At 36.6% G+C, this 24,231-nt stretch overlaps 1 protein-coding gene across 8 annotated transcripts in view; it reads right to left on the bottom strand.

Annotated features, from left to right (window-relative positions):
* Window positions 1-8,730: 8,730 nt before the first annotated feature.
* MCF2 (MCF.2 cell line derived transforming sequence) overlaps window positions 8,731-24,231 on the bottom strand; it is a 54,722-nt gene continuing 39,221 nt past the window's right edge. For 3 of the 8 annotated variants that reach the window (XM_031446483.2, XM_064483269.1, XM_064483266.1), the window contains 8 exons: window positions 23,651-23,872; window positions 18,359-18,451; window positions 17,280-17,358; window positions 16,654-16,720; window positions 15,004-15,113; window positions 13,316-13,428; window positions 9,907-10,019; window positions 8,731-9,004 (listed from right to left, as the gene is read on the bottom strand). In XM_031446483.2, the coding sequence (XP_031302343.2) occupies window positions 8,893-9,004; window positions 9,907-10,019; window positions 13,316-13,428; window positions 15,004-15,113; window positions 16,654-16,720; window positions 17,280-17,358; window positions 18,359-18,451; window positions 23,651-23,872 (909 nt within the window). In that variant the 3' untranslated portion in view covers window positions 8,731-8,892. Of the gene's footprint in view, window positions 9,005-9,717; window positions 9,758-9,902; window positions 10,020-10,259; window positions 10,964-13,315; window positions 13,429-15,003; window positions 15,114-16,653; window positions 16,721-17,279; window positions 17,359-18,358; window positions 18,452-23,650; window positions 23,873-24,231 lie in introns of those variants that run through there. The other 5 variants (XM_064483267.1, XM_064483271.1, XM_064483268.1 and 2 more) reach the window with 5 other exon arrangements.

Below are 24,231 nucleotides of genomic sequence, written 5' to 3'. Positions count from 1 at the left end.
ACTGTATTTCAATCATCAGGGGACAAGACATTGTATTCCACTTTTCCAGTACTGAATTAAAGTAAGCAGAATTTTTTACAGTTTGAAATATTTCAGACATATAAAAATGTGTAGAGAATAATGTCATGAACTCCCTCTGTCTGTCCCTCCCCGCCCCACCACCCCATCTCCAGAGGTAGCTACCACCCTTAATTTGGAGTTCATCATTATCCAGCATATCCATATTTTACTTTAAATTATCTATTAAAAGTATCTATTTTGTTTTGCACATTTAAAAACATGATATAAATGCTATCATCTTGCATCTATGCCTGCAAGATTAATTGATGTTGACAGGTGAAGCTCTAGGGCATTCACTTTAACTTCTAAGTAGTATTTTACTGTATGATAGTCCATAATCTAGTTATCTATTCTTCTGTTCATGGTCACTCACGTTGTCTCCAATCTTTTTTTTTCACTCTTCCAAACAATGCTATTATAAACATTCTGGCACATTTGTCTCCTTGAGCACATATGTGTTTTTTCTCTGAGGTAGACACTTAGGAGCGGAATTGCTAAGCCATACAGTATTCTCTTCAATTTTACTTATTATTAGCAAATTGTTCACCAAAGGGTTGTACCAATTTATGCTCCCGGTAGCATTGTGTAAGAGTTCTTGCTTCACATCCTTTCCAACAGTTTGTATCTTTAGAAATATGGGCAGATTTTAAATACTCATATACTCTTAATAATACCCATATGTAAAATGGCTGTTTTGCATTGAATTCAGGTATTTTGAAACTGTTTCTAAGTGTATAGGTATAGCCCTTTGTCCTCCCTGGGGTCAGTAAAGAGACCACTTTAGCTTCTAATATTAGATTCCAAAACGTCAACTAAGATTTTTCAAGTCATTTTTGTTATGCTTGAAAAGTTACAGGTCACTTAGTTACTAACATTTGTTCTTGCAGCTTGCCATGTAAAAAAGCGCATTCACTATCAAACTGAGATAAAAACTATTGACTAAGAAAATCCTCAGCACATCGAGTTCTTTTTATGCTTCATATCTTTCTCTTCTGCCTTCTTCTTCTGCTCCATTATTTTAATTTATTCCCCAGCCTGGTTTTATTGGTTTGATTATTTTGGTAGTAGTTGCCATTAGTGAGTATATTTTACAAATACTTAGATGAAATGTATCTTTGAAACAGTTTACGTATTATTTGGGTTTGGGCTTAAGGAAAGTTTCATTTAGCTTCAGGAGTACATCGTCACAAAGTCCAGCTTCATTGGCTATTCTCAATACACATTATTGGTCCTATTTGGTGTATGTTTGCTGGAACTATCTCCTCAGAATTTAATGTGCTAATTCATCTATGTGAAAATGAGGTGATCAACAAATGTTAGGTAGTGCCTCACCAAGAGCCAGGGAAAACTTTAGACCTGAATATGTCATGAGCTTTAATAGAGAAAATACATTCTGAACTAGAAAGGAATTATGTTTTTTAAAAAGCCTGTTGTCACTTCTCTCAGTTTCCTTTTGAACAAGATAAAAGGTTTAGATTTGGTCTGTAACACTGGTTTGTTTTGTTCATTTGCTGTCCTTGGGCAGGACCCATAAGACCGATTGTAAACCGATCATTCCAAATCAACGTAGGAAAGTGTACTGAAATGTAATCAAAATGACTTGTCCTGACAATTAATTGCTTGAGACTTGATTCACTGAGCACTCTGGAGTCTACTGCTCCTATGGGAAGCACATTCCTGTGTTCTAATACCTAGTAATAATAAGCATTTTCCTTAGAGAAAGTCTGTTGAGTGAAACTGGATTGATTTCTAACTAAACCCAAAACAAAATCACTGACCTAATTTCTCTTCCAGTGGAGCGTTTCTTATACTTTCAAAAATATACTCTGAAATTTTCTCCCTTTTTAAGAGAATACTGTAGCCTAGATATTGGGGAGGCTTGTATAACAGCCACATACTCTATAGTGAGAGACTCATACATAATTTTGGAAATGCCAACAATAATACCTACTCCTCAGCCAACACAGCAATAAAAACTTGAAGACATTTAATTTTCAAGGAGTTCTTGGAGATGGATTAAGTTTTTGATTAAGTAGTTCACCGGCTGGTGCTGCCTCCAAAAAGCTCAAAATAAATTTACAGGCAAAAGAAATAGTTGATCCTGTGATGGGATATTCATTAAGACATCTGAAACGATCTGAGTTTTTCAAAAAATGAAAGATTCAACCAAACCACCTTCATAGGTTTTGATTCCCCCTCTGTATTAAGGCATAAGTTCTAGCTCCCTAAGGGGCTGTGGAAGAGACTACGTCTGGCAAACCCAACTAAGGGCCATTTGCAAAAAGCAAGCAACGGTTCAGAAAACAACTGCAGGTATCTTGATGCTTTCCTGGTTTCCCTGGGCTCCACCTTATGGGAGCAGATTTTTTTCAGTGTGTGGAAATAGCCACTCACAAACATGGCTATGTAACCCCTGAAACCTCAGTTATTGCTATCCTACAGATTTGGGTAAAGAAACGGTTTAAGCAAAATATTTTACCCACATTAAGGACAGATCATTCTGTCTCTCTGTGTCTCTCTGTCTCTGTCTCTCCCAGAGGACCATGAAGCAAGGCTGAAAGTAAACATTTATTTTTTTTTTTACAATTTTCCTAGCATCATTTATTAAATAGTCCCTCATTTCCCCACATGCAATGCTACATCTGTTTCTGGGTTCTCTTCTCTGTTCTATTGTATTTTGTCGATCACTGAGCTGGTTCTCTTTTATTTAGTACAACTTTATGACAAATCTGAAGCTAAACATATAACTGAAAATACTTATGCTGTCTTTAGGGCATTACTAATAAATGAGTGGAAAGGAGTTTTTAGTGCATAGTTAGTTGATACTATACTAAACTGAAAAAAATATATGAATGAGTTTAAGGTTGGATATTTTTAATGTGGAATTAACGCAAGTACATTTACATTTTAAGTACATTTATAATGTAATTAAAATTTGACGACAACGGGAAATTGCTGCTGTTTCATAGTAACATATACTTATGAGCCCAATAAAATTAACACAGTGCAGTTACATATACAAATACATGTACAAATACAGCATTCATTGTACAGTGATTAAAACATTAAAAGACTATACTGTATGTTTGACTCTACAGAACTCAGTATTGTCTCAAATGATTAAAATTCCTAGTTTAATACCATGAAATTAAAATCTTTTGTGCAGAGGGGCATCATTATTCAAAAATTTTATCCCTTAATTCTGTCTTCTAATTACAGGATCAGCACACAAAAGAAACATGTTTTAATATCATTTTGTAGTTGTATTGTTGCAGAAGCATTAATTAAGTGAAATATCAAACATGTGGATATGTTCATGAAGTGAGTTATAAATCAACCATCATAAATCCCAGCAATTGGACATTACAAGAGTTATAATTTACAGGTACCTTTGAATAAAATACAATTGGTTTGTCATAAAAATTGTTCCATCAAATGATACCACTGAAATAAACTATGATCTTGACATGATCCACACAACTACCTAAAAGATAAATAAGTTATGTGTTATATAGTTATTGTTCACTGTAAAACCAATCATCAAAAAACATGCACCTAATAGGCCAACTTGATGGTAAAACTCACAATCCATGATTCAAAAGGCAGCAATTACAAACCATTGTCTTCACTGGCCCATAATATAAAATGCTCCAAGTCTAAGTTCAACACTGCATGCAACGACTGGGCCTGTGCTTTAAGACAAGTGATCACACTGTTTACGTATTTAAAAGCAAGACACCTATCCATGTATTATCAAAGAAAAACCGTAGGAAGAAACACAATATAACTTAAGAAAACCTGCACTAGAATAGATTTTTCTAGAATGTTCAACAGCAAGTAAAGACACTGGAAAGCAGAGCTTTGTTACAGGAAAACTTCTTGTGCAAATATGGATATTTAACTTAAAGCTGTGACGTATCTAAATTTCAATGCATAAAATGTAAACTTCAACACATCCTAACGGCAGGATTTTGAGCTTTGGGTCTTTTTAGAGCTGGTAAGACAGCTCTGACAACCCTAAATACCAGTCAAAGTGCAGAAGAGGTCCTTCAGAACATATCCCTTTGGCACATTATAGTCACATAGCTAACAGAATTAAATAATAAACTATTGATTACTAAGGGTGATTAAAATCTCTGATTCTCTCTTCTCTCTTTGAATTTTTTGCTTTGTTTTGTTTTGTTCTATTTTGTTACTGAAAAGTTACCCCCTAAATTACAGGTAAAGCTTTCTACCTGTAAATGTTCAGAATAATTGATTTCCAGTGTTTAGATGGAATCTGATTGCATGCCAAGAAAAACCCTACTTGGAAACAAAATAACACTGCACTTTTCACCTGGGGGGATGGAAGGTGCGAAGATGGCTTCTCGCAAGAGTGAGACAAACTGTGAATGACGAAGTCCACCTCAGTCCTGAGGCAATGCTGGGACCGTCATGGGCAGCATAGGAGCTCCCTGACTCTTGTGCTGTTTACCTGTAATGCTTACAAGAACGATAACCTAGTTCACACCTCCAAAGGAAATCTTAATTTTTAAATCTATTCATTTTCCTTTAATTCAAGGGGAACTTAGTTTCCTTGTGTTACTCAAAGCAGCATCTACAAAATAATGAAGAATAATGTTAATACTCAAGTGACTTTTAAGGCCAAAAATGTTCTGTGCTATGACTTCTGACACTAAATGTGAGGCTTCAAAAGGTCCATCGTAAGTTCAAAGGTGGTATCTTTGGGTTATTTATTTTAATATGAAAGTCATTATTCTGTGACACGGTTACTCACTAAAGGCATCTATTTTATGAACGGCATAACTTCACTAGAAGCAAAATAAACAATTCACATCTCCTACAACCAGACTGCATGAATATTGTCTGAATTACGCTGTGTGCATATAGATAACATGAAACATGTTGGGCACATAATTATCAGAGACATTTTTCTATTCTATCTGCCAGATTTCAAATAACACACTCTAATATATATTTCTAAACCTAAATGTTGTTGACAATTGCATATGTGGTCAATTTTCATTTCCTAATCCATTAACTGACACACAGTGAAATTAATTTTTGTAGGCCGCAATATACTGTTTTGCTCTATGCATTGTAATATAAGGATAGATCTCAATCAAGACAGCTTGACATTATAGCATTCAGCCAAAATCTGCCAAGAAGTAACTAATTTGTCAATTTGACATGTCACAGATGCATGTTATTTGAAAAGTAATGTATACATTTAAAACATCTGAAGTCAGAACTTTCTAGAGAACAGGGACCTGAGGGACCTTGTCCCCTTATCTCGTAGCATGCCACGCTAAGAGAGTGATAAATGCTTTAAATGCTGATGATTTATCAATACTTTACACTTCAGCTCTCCCAGTGACACTACCAAAAAGAAAAGGACATTGAAAAAGTGTACTGATGTTAGAAAATAAAAATGAAAAGAATGTGATTTTTTTCCCAAATAAAGTGTATGCATGTTCACAAATGTATAGTAAGCCCTTTACTGCCTGAAGAACAAGCACAGACCCCACAACGCAGTTGTTAAGTTGTTCTGCCACGCACTTGTCGAACGGCGGTAACATGCCCTAAATCTACTGTATTAGTTACAGTAATGGAATCATTTCAAACTAAAATCAAATGTGTAATTTTACATGTCCCGCATTACAGTTAGCTACAACTGAGTGTAATTAACTTTGTCCTGAATTAAGTATGAGGACATCTGGCCCTATATTTCAAATGATGATGATAAAAGTTATGGAAAATCTACTGAGTGTTCCTAATGCTGAATACAAATGCTAACATTATATGGAAGTTAGAGGAATGCACTTGGTGTTTCCAAGTTTGAATTCTGGAGACCTGAACACAAGAAAGGCCATTATTTTTCTAGCATATACACTGCACTGTTATTTCATGGCTTTATCGGTTTTTTAAAAATGCTTCATTAAAAAATGATTTATATGTGTAAATTTAAACAGCTCTTCGAACATGTATTTTAAGTGACTCATGTATTTCTTTTCTGTCTCTCATTAACCATCCAAATAAGCATAAAGCAGTTGGCAGAAAGCTGACCATATTTATTTCCGAACTTAACTCTTAAATGTGTAAGATGGAATCAGTTAATTTGGGGGGAAATGTGATTCATCACAACTTGGCTTTTGAAAGTGTTCAAAATGTTACGATCTTAGATTTTACCTCATTCTAACACATACAAATTTTTTAAGTTGTAAAGTGCTCGATTCAGTATGTTCAATGTTTCTCTGTGTTTGTCTGTCAGACTTCTTTCATGGTTAGTACTTTTTCTGCCCTGTATAATACAAATGGTTAACTGCTCAAAGTCATGAAGATATTATCCTGTGCTTTTAGAAGCTTTATGAGTCTAGCTTTTATGTTTAGGTCCATGATGCAACTCAATTAATTTTTGTGTATAGAGTTGGGTGTAGGGGGTGGAGGTTCATTTGTTTTTTTTGTGTGGATACCCAGTTGCTCCTGCACCATTTGTTAAAACAACCTTCTTTCCCCATTCAGTTGACTTGACACCTTGATTAAACATTAATCAATTATGTATATGTGGGTCTATTTCTGAAATCTCTATTTTTCTATATTTAAACTAATGCCACACTGTATTCATTATTGTAGCCTTTTAGTAGGTCTTGAAATCAGGTAATTCCTCAAGATTTTTGAGATTCTTCTGTTCTAGATATTTCTACCTTTCCATATACATTTTAGAATAAACTCGTCTTTAATTTTTTTTCCCCAAAAGGGCCTAGTGAGATTTTGATTGCATTAACTCTATAGGTCAATCTGGGGACAATGGATTTCTTAACAATGAGATTTCCAGTCCCTGAACATGGTCTATCTCTCGTTCTAGCAGGTCATCGTAAATATATCTCAGCAATTATTTGTGGTTGTCAGTATAGAAGCCTTAGACATCTGTTGTTAGATTTATTCCTATCAGTTTTATGTTTTATATTACTAATGCAAATGGTGTTTTTTATTTTTTTTTCAATTCTTTTTTGCTAGAATATAGAATTACAATTTATTTTTGTACAATGACTTTGTACACCATGGCCTTATAAAATTCACTTATTACTTCTAGTAGGGTCTTTTTGTGTATAGATTCCTCAGGGTTTGCACATACACATGATCTGCTAAGTATGACAGTGTTGTCTCTTTTCTAATCTTTTTGTTTCTTATCTCTCTTTCTTGAATTATGGCACTGGTTGGGACTTCCAGTATAATGTTAAATGGAAATGGTGAGAGTCAATATCCTTGGCTTAGTCCCAGTCTTAGGGGGAAAAGCTTCCAATATTTCACCATTAAGTAGGCAGTTAACTGTGATTTTTCACAAGCATACATTGTCAGATTGAGGAAATTCCCTTTATTCCTAGTTTGGTGAGAGTTGTTCTCATGAATGAGTGTGGAGTTTGTCAAGTGCTTTTCTGTATCTATTGGAATGATTACATAATTTTTCCCTTCATTATGTTAATATGGCAAATTATACTTGATTTTTAAGTGTGTAATACAAGTATTTAATTTAAAGCTATACATTTCCCTACATTTCCCTCCCTCCTGAGCTGTATCCCCACATTTTGATATGTTACATTTCATTTTTATCCAATTTGAAATAATTATAATTCCCCTTGTGCTTTCTTCTTTGCCCTATGTGTTATTTAGATGTGTATCATTTAATACCCAAATATTTAGAGATTATCAATTTCTAATATATCTTTTGAGACTTTGTATGATTCCTATCTTCCGAAATTTATTGAGATTTATTGTGTGACCACCCAGCATACGATCTACCTTGCTGAATGTTCCGTGTACACTTAAAAATACTGGTGTACTGTGCCGTTGTCGGGTCTGGATTTTGAATAAATGGCAGCTAGTTCAGGTTGCTGGTCTATCAGTCTCTTCTCATTACTATCTAAATAATTCAGTAATTCAATAATTATCCAAGAAACCTTTGAAAGATGACCCAGATTTAGAGAACCCCAAAAATAAACAAGAAGTGACTCTATTTGGGGGATTCCTAGTGACTCAATATTTGTATCGAGCCCTATCACCCTTAGATTTTGTTTCCTGTCATAAATGAAGTTTGGAACCAAATAGGGTATTCCTGGTCTATTAGATTCATTTAAACATAGGGTAACATAACCTAGAATTCAAATACAAGTCCGAAACTAGGAATTCAAAGGAAATATGTACATATAATAATAATAATCTTGTTTACAAACAAATCTGGTGTTGTGTGTGTGTGTGCTGCCTTTTTATAGAGAGCTCAGTATCATTTAGGGGAAAAATTTATGAGAATACTGTTTCTATACAGAAATTTCATGTACTAATGGTTGGGTTAATAGAAAGGAATATTCTCATTGCTTTACAGTGTCTTCAACACATTAAGTCTTGGGCACAGGCACTGAATGTGTGTGTGTGTTTTTTTCGTGTGTGCGCGTGCACATGTGTAGCAGAAACCTACCATAGGTAAGTAACATGCTCTTAGAACTGAGTAAAAACACACTAGTAAAGCATTCTTGGACAGTAAGGCTGACTCCTTAAAAACATATCATCAGTATTTAGTTCTGAAGGATCTCTTACAAGACACCACTGTATATGAAACTTTCTTTCAAACCTACAAACCTTGTAGGGAAAAGTTTAACATCTTTAAAACACCTTTATTCACTAATTTGAAACTATTAAAGAAAAAATTAAATCCTAGCCAATATAATATGCTTGCAGCTTTATTTCTAAGTGCAGAGAGGTTCTTATCCTATGTCAATTACATATTTGGTGGAGCTTTAAAAATTTTAGCCTTTAAACAAGTAGCATACAGTCAGTTCATATTATACCTGTAACTTTGGCATTCCGAAACCTATAGTCACCGATTAAAATCTGCAAACTGTTCCCTGGAATCAGACCTTCTTTTCTTCTGTTTAGATTTTTCACCAACCTAAATAATAAATGAGTTAGTAGCCAATAATGGTAAGGTAATAAAAAAACAAATACATTGCACTGAAGCTCAAACTTTTACAAAACTATTGCACATATTCAAAGACCTTCATGACACCGTGCTTGAGTCCTTTGAGTAACCTACAAAGGACTTAGCTCACTAGCAAAATTGGTTATTACTTTAATGATCCATCATTAATTTCACCCTCCTCTGCAGACTCCTCCACCTTTAGGGTCAGAGTACACAGTCAACATAGCACTTCAGTTAAAGTTATTGACACACTGAAGGCAGAATTATTTCATATAAAATTTCCAAAAGATTTATGGAAGTTTCATTCACTCCTCTTCCAAACAATATTTCCTTCCCACTTTGGGTTATCTATAATCAAACAGTATATCTGGCAGGAGTATCTTAGCAACTGGTGCTGTATGAAGTCAGATGCATAACGATAGAATGGTAAGACTAAGAAGTCAGTATTTGAACTGATAAAGAGAAGTGTGGCTACATTGTAAAGTAGCAAACATGGTCCCTGGCACATGGTGGGCATTCATTAAGCATGTGATGAATTAATGAATGACTTAAATGACTTAATGTAATGTGCCTGTAGCCATTACAAAGCCAGATGTCTCACTGAAACATCTGAGCCAAAGGTAAACCACCAAAGAGCATGCAGACTCATAGCATTTCATTCTTTCGAAGCATTTTTCACTCACCAAAGGTTAACATTCCTTTCAGTGAGGTATAGAGGCATGGCTGAAGCAATGAAAATGAAACACTGATAAGAAATGTGATATTTCTGCTTCTTGAGACTGTACAACAAAGATACAAGTAAAGCAGAACATTTGATTAGATATCCACGTGCCCCAGGCAGAGGTCAACACAGTCCCAGAGAACGCACCTACCATTGGCCCTCAGCATCCTCATGGAGAAGCTGAATGACATCTCCATTTCTAAACAGGAGGTCTTCTGAGCCTCTCTTCCTGCAATCTGCTAGGGCTTTATATTTGCCTGGAGACTGTAAGGTTGTTTTGAAAAATGACATTACAAGTTTGAATGCAAAACGACTTGCACAACTGCATGCTCTGTGATATAAAGAATGCACTCTCCACTTCAAGGGTAAGTGTGGTTAGCTGCAGCAGCCTTGCAGGAACAAATAAACATAGAGCAGTTTGTGATGGAAAAAAAAAAAAAGCAGAACATGTGTTTATTTAACCTGAAGAATTCATTTTTATTTGCAAAAAGAATTACACCATGAACTACACAGAAAATAACAGGGCACAACTAATTTAAGTTACATGAGTAATAAGCATAAATCCAGGAAAAAAAGCATGAAAATAATTTTTACATACTATTATTTGTAAACTACTCTCATAAAAAAATTTTCTTGGCACATCAGAAAGGGAGTGGCCCTGAACAGAGATTTACTAGTGCCCCCACAGGATTTCTGCACTTTGTATCACTTTGCACAGGTAAAAATAATGGGTACAGAAGCTCTTAGTCCAATAAAAGCATATTAAATCATAATGTTGTGCTTTACTTGGCTTTAATCTTTTTTCAGCTATAATTTTAACTTGATTCATTAATAAGCTAAGTAATCCAAGGCACACTGATTACATTTGGTTACAAGGTAGACAAGAGAAGAAATAATAATCTTCAAGTCCAAATGTATTCTGAGATGAGAATTTTTCCAGCACAGATTCTTACACATTGAATATACGATTCTAAGACGTAAGAGAACCATAATTAATACTTTTTTTAAATAAAAGGAAAGAATTGTGTAGTGTTGATTCTTTGCACATCCAAAGGAATTAATCTGAAAACATTATCCACGTCACTTGGGCTGAACGTCTTTTGAGCAGTATTTTTATCAAATGGGCCAAGGAGCAGGCAGGAAAGAGCTACTTGCCATTTAACATAGTAGCTTCGTTAAAATAGGACAGCCATCTCCGACACGGGCCTCTACAAGGGAAGCAGCACCCGTTACTTCTTGTTCTTGGCTCGATAAAGCGAGGCTAAGAGAGCAGCTCATTCCAACCTATTTTGCTTTTTGGTTTCGGGGTTATTTTATTGCATCGGGGTGGGGTTGTGGAATGCATTGTATTGTCTTTTGTATGCTTCCCTTCATAGCACAATGTAGGGAATTCTTGGGAGAAGAGAGAAGAGCTAATAGCTTTTTGTACATACCCATCCCCTATGATTAAAGCATTCATCACTTTTGCATATATGCTTTATTTTCCGACACCATAGCTGGAAAAATGCCTACTGAAGACTTTCTCAGTTCTTGACAATCCCCTCAGAGAGCATCGTTTACAGCAAACATTTAACCCAAACTGCCTTCCCCTGACTTACTGCTCACATCTGAACAACCACACCTCCCATCCTCAGATAATATTAATTAAGGAAATGGAAATTCTTTTTATTCTTAGTCTAAACCAGTGATTCTCAAAGTCTGGGAGGCTGACCATTGGGGGTTCCAAGGGTCTGCAAGGGTCAGACCTATATCATTTGCCTTTCTCACTCTCATCCTCTCACAAGTCTACAGAGGAGTTTTCAAGAGGCCACCTAATGTGTGATCGCACAACAGACTGAATGCAAAAGCAGATAGGGGAATCCAGCTGTCCTTTCTGAAGCCAGCTGTTAAAAGAGATTTGCAAATTTCAAATGCTATTCTTCTCACTAAATTTTTTGTTTTGAAAAAGGCGAACTCATTAAAAAGTTTGAGCACTGCCAGTCTAGACAACTAACTCTGGACAAATCTCTTACCAGCTCTGAGACTTGGTCAGTTAGAGTTAATAAAGCCTGCCCTTCCTCTTATGAAGACTGCGACTATTAAATGTGAAATCATTTTGTGAACTGTAAACTACCATACAATTCTGAATTATGGTCATTGTTTTATTAGTACAAAAAATATTCTGTTACTTTTTTAAAGAAAGCATCCCAGCACCTATGCTATGGAGCTTTGGGATTATCCACACCATTAGTCCCTTCCCTCAACATTAGAACTGCCAAACTGAATCTGTTCCTCTGGAGGGTGCCAAGGAGCAGCCCACTACAAAGCATAATTCCCACCCTGCACACTGGTGACTTCAGAAATTTGGAGATTTACCCTAAACAGTTCTAACTCCCCTGTAATAATCCACCAGGATCTTAACTACACTGTACACTAGTTCTTCTACAGAACTTTCCACCAGGGCCCCTCTCCCTCCACGACCAGGCCTGACTCTGTTAACAGCGACTTGAAGTCTTTTGAGGGAGAAATCCTCCAGAGGGACCTAAGGGCCTTCTCCCTTCTTTCCACCAAAGTAGAGGGTAGGCAACTGGTTGTCATGGATACGGGCTCTTCCATATCCCTTTCCCTTCCACCCCACATGGCTGGGCAGTGTGAAGGCTGGCAAGACAGTCTCCATCCCAACCCCCTTGTACTTGATTACCCAGCTATCTTTCACAGCCCCCCGCCCTTAGGGGAAGAGGGAGGGGCTTCTCTCCACAATGAGTTTTCTTTTTCTTTTTTTTAAGAAGAAAAAAAATAATAAACTTTGGTTCTGTATTAAAAACACACATACTTTTACCCTAAAGCAACCTTTACTTTTATGGGGTGCCCTCTTGCTCTAATATGCTGCGATTTGCAGCATTAGCATGTCTTTTGACAGCCCACTAAAATATATTCCCCAGAGGTCATTAAACAGTTTTTCATGAGTAATGTTTATTTCCTATATTTTCTAATCTGGACTCTAAACTGATTTCTAAGTATATCTGGGCCTTCTTTGTGCTTTGAATTTATCTCACGTGCCGAGACTGAAAACAGAGTGGTGAAGCTCAATTAAAGATAAAACTGACTGAATCTCTATGCCATATACCAGAAATTAACACAATACTGTAAACAGACTATACTTCAAAAAATTTTTTTAAAAAAATAGAAAGACCTTATTACTTCAGATTCTTTAGTTATTTGTCCCTTAACTCTATTAGGAAGGTACATACATTAAAGTTTACAATCCTATAATAAAAAACAAAACTCTTTTTTCTCTTAAAAAAAAAGATAAAACTGGTCACTATATAGAGACTTGGAATGATTGACTGTGTCATCAACTTCAGTAGGAGCTCTACATATAGCTCAAAACACTTCCACTTACACAGAGAAGTGCTTACTGAATGTTCATAGTAAAACTTGCTTCGTACCTTTTGGCCATGGAGCACACCTAATGACCTCAAGGATGCTGACAAAAGATTGCTCCTACATGCCTTGCCTATTTCATCAACAAAACTGCTCAAAGAGTTTTTATTTGTTTATCTTAATATGTCATTACTAACCATGAGAGGCCTTTCTTCTTCTTCATTGTCATCATAAGAAGAGTAGAAATAGTTACTTGGCCATTCGTCAGGCTCATCAGAGATTTCTGTAGGTGATGACATCTCTGTCCAAACTGTAACAGAAACATGGAGCGTGGCAGTTACTTAATGTTACTGGCCCACCACAAGGAGGGAAGCAAAACGAACTGCAATCATCAAGGCTCTAACCTTCAATGGTCCAAGAATAGTATCTTTTATAATAACACCTCCAAGGAGGCTGTACTATTTTAGAATTTCTGATATTTCAGAAAGGGCCTAGAAATATCATACACTTCTTTTACTTTTTAGGATGGTTTCATGTTGGGGTTGGTGGCAGTTATTACAAATAATAGTAAGCTAAATAACATTCCAGAGAATATTTACTCCTTCTTAGAGAAAATCCATTCTTTCAAAAATTCTTCCTATAGCATTTTTATTGGTCTCATTCAAATAGCACTTAGAACATTCTACCTGGTAATATTATTTTAGACTTGTCTTATCTCTTTTATTAGGCAGAGACCATGGGCTATACATTGTATGTCTCATAAGAGCCTGTAAGAGATGTTTAATTAATAAAGTACATTGAACTGGTATGGTTTAAGCAATCTAATGTAGGCAGAGAAGTAACAGAATTCTATCTTGGTCACACTAAACTATTCATGTCACCTTGGAAAAGTCATGCCAACTTCTCTGACTCAGCTTCCTCATCTGTCAAATGAAGGCAGTGGTAGTAGGTTTTATCCTGACCGCTCAGGGGACCACAGTAGAGATGGCGTGAGAGGATTGACCTCGAAATGGGTAATGGAAGTTGAGCAAGGTCATTGTCACTTGTTTCTCCTCAGCGAGTAGAGAAGTCTTCCAGATTAAGTTCTAGCATCTTTAAGAGCTGAGTACCAGGCACTCCGTTAGGCATTTCTTCAGGGAAGTCTACGCCTTTGATTCCAGAGTTATTTCGGTGACCCTCCCGGGTGCTTCTAAAGCCCCTTGTACTTCCCACATGACCACACTATCAAACTTAATGTTTGCTTGTTGAATTATCTTTCTACCCTCCTCACTTCACGGGGATGGCAGCTGAGTGAATCTCAATTAGACCGTGTGCCCAGAGGGCTACACAATGCCTGGCCCACTGGCTGCTATGTTTTCCGCATTAAACAAATTGTCTGAAATCACTTTAAATGACACGATTTGCAAAAGGAAAAGGAATATTCCAGTTGTACATGACCCTCCTCTATTCATGAAACTGACGGTGAGAAAAGCGTGCCTCCCTTGAAGCCCTATCTGTGCTGTATTCACCTCTGTATCCTGTGTGGGAGGGGCAGGCCTCAGAGAGAAGCACATGGAGAAGCTGTTACAACACAGATGGCTGGTCTCACTCCCAGAGGTCTGATTCAGAAGGTCTGGGATGGAGCCAGGAAATCTGACTTCCTGACAAGTTCCCAGGTGATGCTGATGCTACTGGTCCACCGTCCACACTTTGACCTCTGCTTTGCAGTGCCCACCAGAGTATCTCGCACATACACAGGACAGAAGAGCCTTCTAAAAATGGGTTACCTTCTTACCTTTGTTTTCTTCATATAAAGATAACAGATGGGTGGATGTCCCAAATTAACAATGGGAGAAAACAACTTGCACAGCCATGAATCCTACCTTCAAATGACCACTACACGTACCTGTATTTGCTTCTGCCCGAACTGATGCGATGGCCTCACCGACCTCTACCATAGCGCTGGTGTGTTCCAGGTCAGTTTCCTCAGTGCCTATAAAAGCTCCCCGTTGCCTTCTGAAATAGTAAATATGTAAAAATCAGTGAGTTTTCGTACAGTCTGAGAGTAATAAGAAATTAAAAATGATATTTCTAGGGGGAGAGTATATAGCTCAAATTGGTAGAGCACATGCTTAGCAAGCACAAGGTCCTGAGTTCAATTCCCAGCACCTCCTCTAAAAAGTAAAAAATAAAGAAATAAACCTAATTAGTTCCCTCCCCCGCCCAAAACAAACAAAAAACTAAAAGCAAAAAAAAAAAAAAAAGGTATTTCTTCCACTAATACCACGTGTTAAGAACATAGACTAAGAATCCATTCAAAGTGAGCAGATTTTCCCCCTTATTTAAGTCTGTGTGATAACTGTTCATAATATATAGAAGCTTAAGTCCTAGGATCCAAGCCAGCATGGAAAAACGACTCCCTTCTGGACCCAAAGCAAGTATATTGTTTAAAATCTCTGTTGCATATTACATTATATACTTGAAATTTGCTACATGGTAAATTCTAAATGTTCTCACCACAGACACAAAAAAGAATAAATATGGGAGGTGACGGATATATTATTTAGCTTGATTGTGGGGATTATTTCACAGTGTACATGCATATCAAATCATCAAACTGTACTCTTTAAATGTATATAATTTTAATTTTCAACTATAACTCAGAAAGTTAGAAAAAGTATAAAGCACCAAAAAAAATCCCTCTTATTCTATGAAATTTTAACCTTAATGAATAAGGTAAGGTATAGATGAATGATGATGGAACCTTAATCTGATTCATACTGTTGAGTTGTATCAATTACTGTAAAGTCAATTCCTGCATGAAATCAAAAGACTTTACTTCCAGAATATGTGACAAAACATTGAGCATTGTGAACCCTAGAAAATAAAGACTTACGATGATTTTAAAATGGTTCCCCTAAAGCCTCAGATGAATCAACATACTTTGCACCTGATCTTAGCTACCTCTGAAGGATGATGTGCAACAAAGAGAAAAATATATTTTTAATGAGTCTCTCAATGATCCCTGTATCACGCAGATGCTGCACAGTGAAATTCTCTGCCAAGGCTTTGGAATCTGTGTGGAGATTTGCATATATGCAAATATTCTATGGAAACTCTACCTTTTAGGACTCCTAGAGGCAGAATACAAAGGCCACATCTCTAAACAAGCAGAAGTGCTATCACTTAGGACAGCTACCTTCCTCAAAGACTTTGTGGTTGTGTCCAAGCAGTCTCCACCCCACCCCACCCCAACTGAGGTCCATACCTCCTCTCCAACTACACTATACTGAGAACAAAGCATTTATAATCAATCATGTTTAAAAATTCGCCCAAACTATTGTACTATTTTTAACATCAAGGGGAACAATGGGACAACTCTTAAGGACCATCAGGCTCCAAGTATAGAACTGAAAAAATGATGGGTTTATAGAATTTGATGAGCTCCTGCTAAAAGAGGGTAATTTTTGTCTGATAGTTTAATTACATTGTTTCATGTTACATACGGAAAACAGAAGCCTGCAGGAGTGATATTTTTTAAAGAATAATCACTTACTCATCATTCCGCTGAGAAGAAAGATGGTTCTGTTCTGTTAACTGATTATGCTGTTCTCGTTTTTTAACTGTGAAATAAAGGTTATATAAGCATCATTTGGAAGCCACGCTCTTACTTCCTTGAGGACCAATGACTTTCATATGCACACACACACCACATCCCCCCATTCCAATTTGAGTTCACCTTCACAGATTTGAAATAGTCAGACGGAATGCCAGTCTGAACTTAGAATATGGAAAAGGACTGAACCAGGTAATATTTTATTCAAGGAATTCAACTTTATAACTAGAACTGCCCACATGCCAACATTACTAAGCACTGATTACTGAGGCCCTAAGCAGAGGTGCCCCGTGGGAAGGACTCAGAATGAACACATTCAGCTTGTTTGTTACCTCACAGCTGCTTCTCAGGCACTAAAGCGCACCTTCCACGCTACAGTTCATTTTCCGAAAAAGTTTAAACAGCTCACTGAATCATGATCTCCTACTAATTAGGAGAACAAACTCTTCCATTATAGATAGTAGAAAGTAAATATCAGCCCCATTCCCTGGGAGAATTATCACAAAATCTGAGTCACCGAGCTGTCACTGTACTTCTCGTTCTGAAGAATGCATGTTTGAATTTACCTGTCATGAGTTCCTGTTGCTTCAACAAAATATTTCTGATTTCTTTTAACCATGTCATCTTCACATCAACATTTGCAGCCTAAAGATTCAAAAGTGGGGGAGGAGAGGACATGTTTCCTTTTATAAAGGATGCTTTATGATTAAAAAAAAATGTAATTAATTAAGTACATCAAACACGATCTACATCCTGAACCACTGCCATATCCAAACTCTAACATTTTGAGTCGTAAAACTTCTAAGAAGCAAATGAGTAGCCATCAGATTAGATGAAATAATAGCCAAAACCATTTTGAAGTTGCCGTTAAATAATAACTCTCAGAGAAATGTAACATGTGAATCTTACTGATCTTTTCTTTGTAAGGGGGTCTTTTAAAGATATAAATGGTTTAATGTTTAATTTTGGTAAAATAAAAAAAGTTCTACTGTTTCTGAAACGACAATCTACTGCAGTTATCTTGATAACTGATGACAGCATGAAAGCTTCCTTAAATATCCTCCCGTTACTTATAAGATAAGTCTGTTAACAGACAGCAAGAAGTCATACATCTACGTCAAGCCAAGAAGACATATTTTTATGAATTGTAATCACCGCATACAGAATTAAAACAAAGAAGAAACACCTTGCACTTTCAACAGATAACAGCACACTCCTCAGTCATGAGTTATGATACAAATATTTTTTGAAATGACAACCTCCTCTTCAAATGTTCTAATCCTCTCCTCTTCCCTGAAACAGGTTGAATCTTACAGCACATCTGGCCAGGGCTTTAACCACATTCTTTAGAAACAATGATCAGATCTGATCTTGGCTGTCACCTCTTGTTGATTAAGTCCCCTGGTGTAGCAGTGAAAACTTAAACCCATAGAAAGCACCATAGACATCTCAAGTGAAAGAAAGCTTGCTAGTGAAAAAATGTTCAACTGAATTACAAAGAATAATAACCAAACAATATTTAGGTGACCTCTAAGACAGGAACGAGAACTTTTGTAATGTAACCAAAATTATTTTTGTTTGCAAATTCAGACTTTTGTATCTTAATGCAGATAATGGTTTCTAGAATAATCTTTAAATGACCAACCTGGACAATATAAACTTCTTCCTTCCCAGCATACCAGATTTCAAATTTGCGGTTATCTCCTTTTACATGCTCGGTGATTCCAACTTCATCCATCTACAATATATAAGTCAACATGTTCATGAGCATTTTATTCTGAAAATAAAATTACATTAAATCTATCCCTTTCATATTCTATGTGGAACAGAATTTCTCACTTGGGCAAAGTATACATTTATAATCAAAGAATATGAAATTGTAAATATAATTACAGACCTGAATATTCGTATGTTCTCATTGAACTATGCACTTACAGTACAGACTACATGCTCCATTCCAATGATTGAAACACGTGTTATAAGTCTGAACATCCAAGTAATCGACTTAAGATTGAATTCTGTTATAAATTAACCGTATACTATTAAAACAAATTATTGTCTGAAACACAGAAGACTAAACATCAGTGAATAAGGTCATTCAAAATTAATTTAAATGGTTCTTTTTAATAATCATATGCCAGATAAGTTAATCTCATAAATTATTACTTATGTCTATAGAAGCCCTACAAGGTATAGACATCCAATTTATGGGTCGGGGAGAACGAATCAGGTACACAAAAATCCCCTCTATTTCTACCACTCTCTTGGCTTCTCTAGAAAACAAATAATCTGTAACAGGAGAGTGATGTCTTCTTGTAGCTAGTGAAACTTTTATATGCAATATCACTTTCTTACCATAGTTTTTTTTTCTCCTCCATATGATTGTGCAAAGCACAAAGTCTTCCATTTTCTTTCATCCTGTGCTGCTAATAGCTTGGTTAATTCCATTTTGAGCAATTTCACTCCCTTATACATACATTCTCTTTTAGGCTCTTTCTGCCTTTTCTTTTCTTTGAGTCTTTACCTAATTATCTAAAGGAATATCTCACTCTCTGTTCCATTTACATGCTTCCCAAATGACCCTAATTAGAGCTGATAAGCATTAAAAGTAGTGCTAGTGAGATCCTCATCTCAAGGAAAAGGGATTATGCTTAGAAATGAAATGTGACATATTAATGAAGAGCCTGTGACACCTACCCTGAATGTACTCAGAAGTTACTTTCAGAATGTCCAAAAATATCTTTATATCCCTACTCAGCCACTCTCCCTAACCTACTTTTGCTCAAACAGCAGGATTTAAGATAAATTATAATCTCATATTCAATCTCTAAATTGATTTTGTTTCAATGCATGGTTTTGTCTTAATAACATGATAAGCTGGAAGGTACCTGGGCTTGGAGTCCAAGAGGCCCGGGTTGGATTCTATCTCTACTACTTGCTACTTATGTGTCTCGGTGCAAGGTGCTTAACCTTTCTGAACTTCAGTTCCCTCAACTATAAAATGGGAAGAGTACCTATTTCATGGAGTTGACATATTGTATTTCTATAGGATTAAATAGCATGTATTAAATGCTCAGATAATATAATGAATTTTTAAGTATGAATTTGCTTTCTCAGCTTCCCCTCATTTGAATTGCATTAGCTTTGCTATTTTCACTGCACACATATAGAACATCATCATAGATTAAATGAGCTTTTTTGAGTTAGCCTGGAAATCTAACTATTACATCTATCAGACAATATTGTTCTTAGTTCCAAACAATTCACTACAAATGATCCACTGTAATACAATGCATTCGTAATTAGTGGATTGTATATATTTTCTCAAGTAACAAAATATAAAAGTCTTTATTGAAAGGTTTTTATTTTACTTATGAAATGCTTGCTATACCATAAAAATTTACTCCGCTTTAGACTCTAGAGGCAGAGTTAAAGGTCTAACTCTATGAGTATAGTTATATGATATACTATATAATATATAATATATAGGTAATAAAATAGCAAGGCTGATTCTACAGTTACATCCTACCTGTGGTCTCTGCCTTATCTTTCATATTTTCATCGATGATTTCTGGTAGCTATGAATATATTTTCTTTACTATAAAGCATTTTATCTGAAGACATCTTGCTGTATCAAGTGCTCAGGGCCCCAACTTTTAACCTAATTTTCTGTCATCAGGGTGAAGCAGTCAACTACCTTGTTAAAAGTCACCCAGTGGCTTAAGAACTCTGGGATTATAACCAACAACTACTTATCTTCAGACTTTTATTATTTATGTATCTGGGATAGAATTTAGTTACTTCTTGGGTTAGTATTATTAAAAAATTGATCTTGATTCACATTAACAAAGAAACGTAACAAGGCTGAAGTGCTATGAAGCAGTTAGAAGCAATATATTGAATATAAAATAATAACATGGCTGTATCTTGAAAATAGTTTCTGGGATCAAAAAAGAAAGAAAGAAAATGAGAATTATAACAGAATACAACTTATATAAATTAAAACTAGATGTGCACAGAACATCAGTATATATTTAAAAAGAACACACAAACTGAAGGATGTACATGAAATAAATTAGAATGGTTGCTACAGGGGTAGAGAGGAAGTTGAGTGTGGAGAACGGAGATGAAAAGGAATGAATGAAGGAATGAAAGAATAAACAAGCAAGAACAAAGGCCTTCTGGCATGGCACAGTGATTATGACCGTGAACCCTGGAGCCATCTGCCTGGGTTCGGATGTGTGCTGCACCACTTACTAGCTATGCTCCTGGATAAATCACTCACCTCTCTGGAACTTGGCTTTCCCATCCTCAAAATGGAGTTATTAGAGTTCGTACTTCGTAGAAAGTTGCTACGTAGATTAAATGAGTTAACACTGATGTTTGTAAACGCTGAGAACAGCACCTAGCCAATAGTGAGCACTATGTGCATGTTTGGTAAATGTAGAAACATAGATGATAATAATAAACGTACAAACTGAGAAATCTGAAGAACTCAAATGTCTCCATTTAGCAAACTGTGACTTTAGGGCCTTTCCTTTGCACAGAAGCAGCCGACTTAAAATTTAGCTCACAATCATCATAAAATTGAAATTCCAGCTTGATATGATGAAGTCAAGGCAACAGTCCCCCAAAAGTGCGAGAGAAGTAGAGGCCAGCATCCACATCGATCCTCTCTACCAAGGGGAAGACTTTGAAACCAGTAACCCAAATGGTTATGTAACACACTGACTAGTCCGACTAGCTATTATTTAGTCCTGGAATCTCCTAACGGTAAGCAAGAGGAAGTAAGCATAGTGAGGCTTATAAGAAATAGCTTAATTTCCATCTTTCTCTATCAATGACATCACTGTTTTCCTAGTGATCCTAGACTAAACCCTCACAGGAATCACTGACTAATCTCTTTTTGTTAAGGATTCTAGGCATGATTGGGGAATAAAGAGAAATTAGGCTGATTTTTTTTCCTTCAAACATCAGGTATTATTTATTTTCTGTATCTGTATTTATTTTCTGACACCCAGCCCGTCCCCTTCGTTACTTGACTTACTAGTCAAGAAGCCTGCTTGTTTACCTTGCATGGAAATGTTTCTTGCATCTAGCCCACTCTCTGTTTCCATGGTAACCATTGTAGTTTGAATTCTCATCAACCGGTTGCCTTTTACTAATCTCTCCTTACTCTGATGTACTTTAGAAATATTCTGTTGCTGTGTCCATCATTGTGACACATTAAAAGTAAGAAAAAAAATCAATACAAACTAGGAATAGTATATTACGTAGTAACTAGGTCACACTCCACAAATAAAAAGTGAAACAAATGGATGTGGGACCAACACACCTATGAAGATACAGTACCCTCCCCAGGAATACATAGATTGCAAGAGATCTGAACCCTGTCTGAGGTCAATTACACATTCTTACTTCTTAACCGATGTTTATTAGAGACATAAAAAACCCTTGGAGATTTGGGAAGCTTGGAGGTGGGTTGCTGATATCCAAGGAGCAACTAGGCACTTCTGTTATGAAAATAGTGAGAGTTTGAAACAACCACTGCTGTGGGTTCAGAAGTGAAGCAGGGATAGTAGACAGTAGGAAGAAGTTGGAGGCCTAACCCTGGGCAGGAACCCTGTTAGGAACAGCATGGATGGTTGACCTCTGGGAAGAATCAAAAGCAAACCCCTCCACTCCCGGCCTATCTCAGGACACCCAGCCCCGTCCCCTTCATTACTTGCTAACAGCTATGAAAGAACAGGCTTGTGAGAGATTGACTAGAATGATAGTGGTGGAGGAATAGAAAGTAATTTTGTCTCCATTTTCCAGCTTTTCTTTAACAAATGCTATATTGCTTTTGCAATGTAGAACCTGAAGGATAAAATGAATAAGGTGTAAAATTAAAATCAAATTTGCCAATTACAGACTCGTGTGAACTGGAAGTTCCTCTCATCAAATGTCAAAAGCAGCTGGGAGTATCACTGGTTTGCCACTGACTTCCTCAAACAATACTGCTCTCATTTTCAGACCAAACTAACATTAGGACAGAACGGCGGTTTGGGTTATGGAAAAGAAGAAAGTAATTTCTAAGAAAAGGCTAGGACAGGACAGGTGTGGGCAGGATTGCGTGGTAGGTGACTTTGGACACCGGGAAGGGAGGTGCTAGGGAGAAGAGGAGGGGTACACAAATGTTATCCATTTTTAAATGACACTGAGGAAACGGAAGAAAGTCTTTCCTCCTTGTCTCTCCTGTATGATAAAAGCCCCTTGCTACTAAGACCAAGAACTCTACCTAGCACCACCGGTAAGAGAGTGCTAACGAGGGAAACTGGGTCACTTCCCATAATTTCAAACTGTGCTGTGTGGGACCCCAGGGTGCCCCCTTGCGGAAGGCCTGGGATTAAAGTTCTCATTTCACGCTTAGCCCTCCCTTGCTCTCATTTCAGGCAGACAAGTTCTGCTTTACCTGACTTCTATCTAAGACTTTTACTTAAGATTTCATGGGTAGGAGTGTGCAAAATGGGTGGTGAAGGGCGTCAAAGGGTACAAATTTCTGGTTATAAAATAAATAAGGCCTGGGGAACGTAATATCCAGCAATGGTGACTATAGTTAATAATGCTGCACTGCACATTTGAAACTTGCTAAGAGAGTAGATCTTAAACGTTCTCATCACAGGAAAAAGAAATTAGAATCATATGTGGTGATGGATGTTACTTGTGGTGATCATTTCACAGTATATACAAATATTGAATCATTACACTGTACACCAGGAATTAATGGAATGTTCTATATCAACTATCCTTCAATTAAAAAAAAAGATTTTGTAAAAAAAAAAGATGTGCAACTAAAGTGTAAAACCCAGTCATTTGAACTGAAAAAGTATGCAAACTTGAATACAGTATAGCATACATGAAAGAATATTACATTACACAATTCAAATTGTCTTACTTTCAAACAGTGCTTAAAACTGTATGACGGGTATTTGTCAGAGCCTTCTCCGCTTTCAACACGCCTTTTACAAAAAACAATGGCTTTTTCATACAAGAAAAGGTGCCGCTGCATTGGTTTGAATCTAGCAAAATCCTTCATTTTCGTAGCACCTTTCTTGTGTCCAGTCCAGACGCTAAATGCCCCCTGCGTTATCATCTTGCCCAGCTCATTTAAGTTTCCCTGGAATGGAAAACCAAAACTCATTACTGCAAGGCAGAGATACAGTCAGATCTCTGACATCAACAGTACAGTATTTAGTTGGAGCTACTAAAAGCCTGAAGAATAATTTATAGTTTTTACAGTTTTAGTCATCACAACTGTTCACATTGAAACATACCACATATCCACAGTTACAAAATTACTGTGGGGGTGGGAGACAGAAGAAACCTCCTTTTTCTTGGCTTCATGTCTCCATGGGGAGGTACTGCATGCAGCTAGGCCAACTCTCCCCATCGCTTCCTTGATTTGCAGATACTAACTACTATATATAAAACAGATAAACAGCAAGTTTATGCTGCATATGCACAGCGAGCTATATT

Source organism: Camelus dromedarius, chromosome X (genome assembly GCF_036321535.1).
Source record: "Camelus dromedarius isolate mCamDro1 chromosome X, mCamDro1.pat, whole genome shotgun sequence".
Taxonomy (NCBI): domain Eukaryota; kingdom Metazoa; phylum Chordata; class Mammalia; order Artiodactyla; family Camelidae; genus Camelus; species Camelus dromedarius.
Note: the sequence above shows the minus strand (reverse complement) of the source record. Positions and strands in the feature narration are given on the sequence as shown.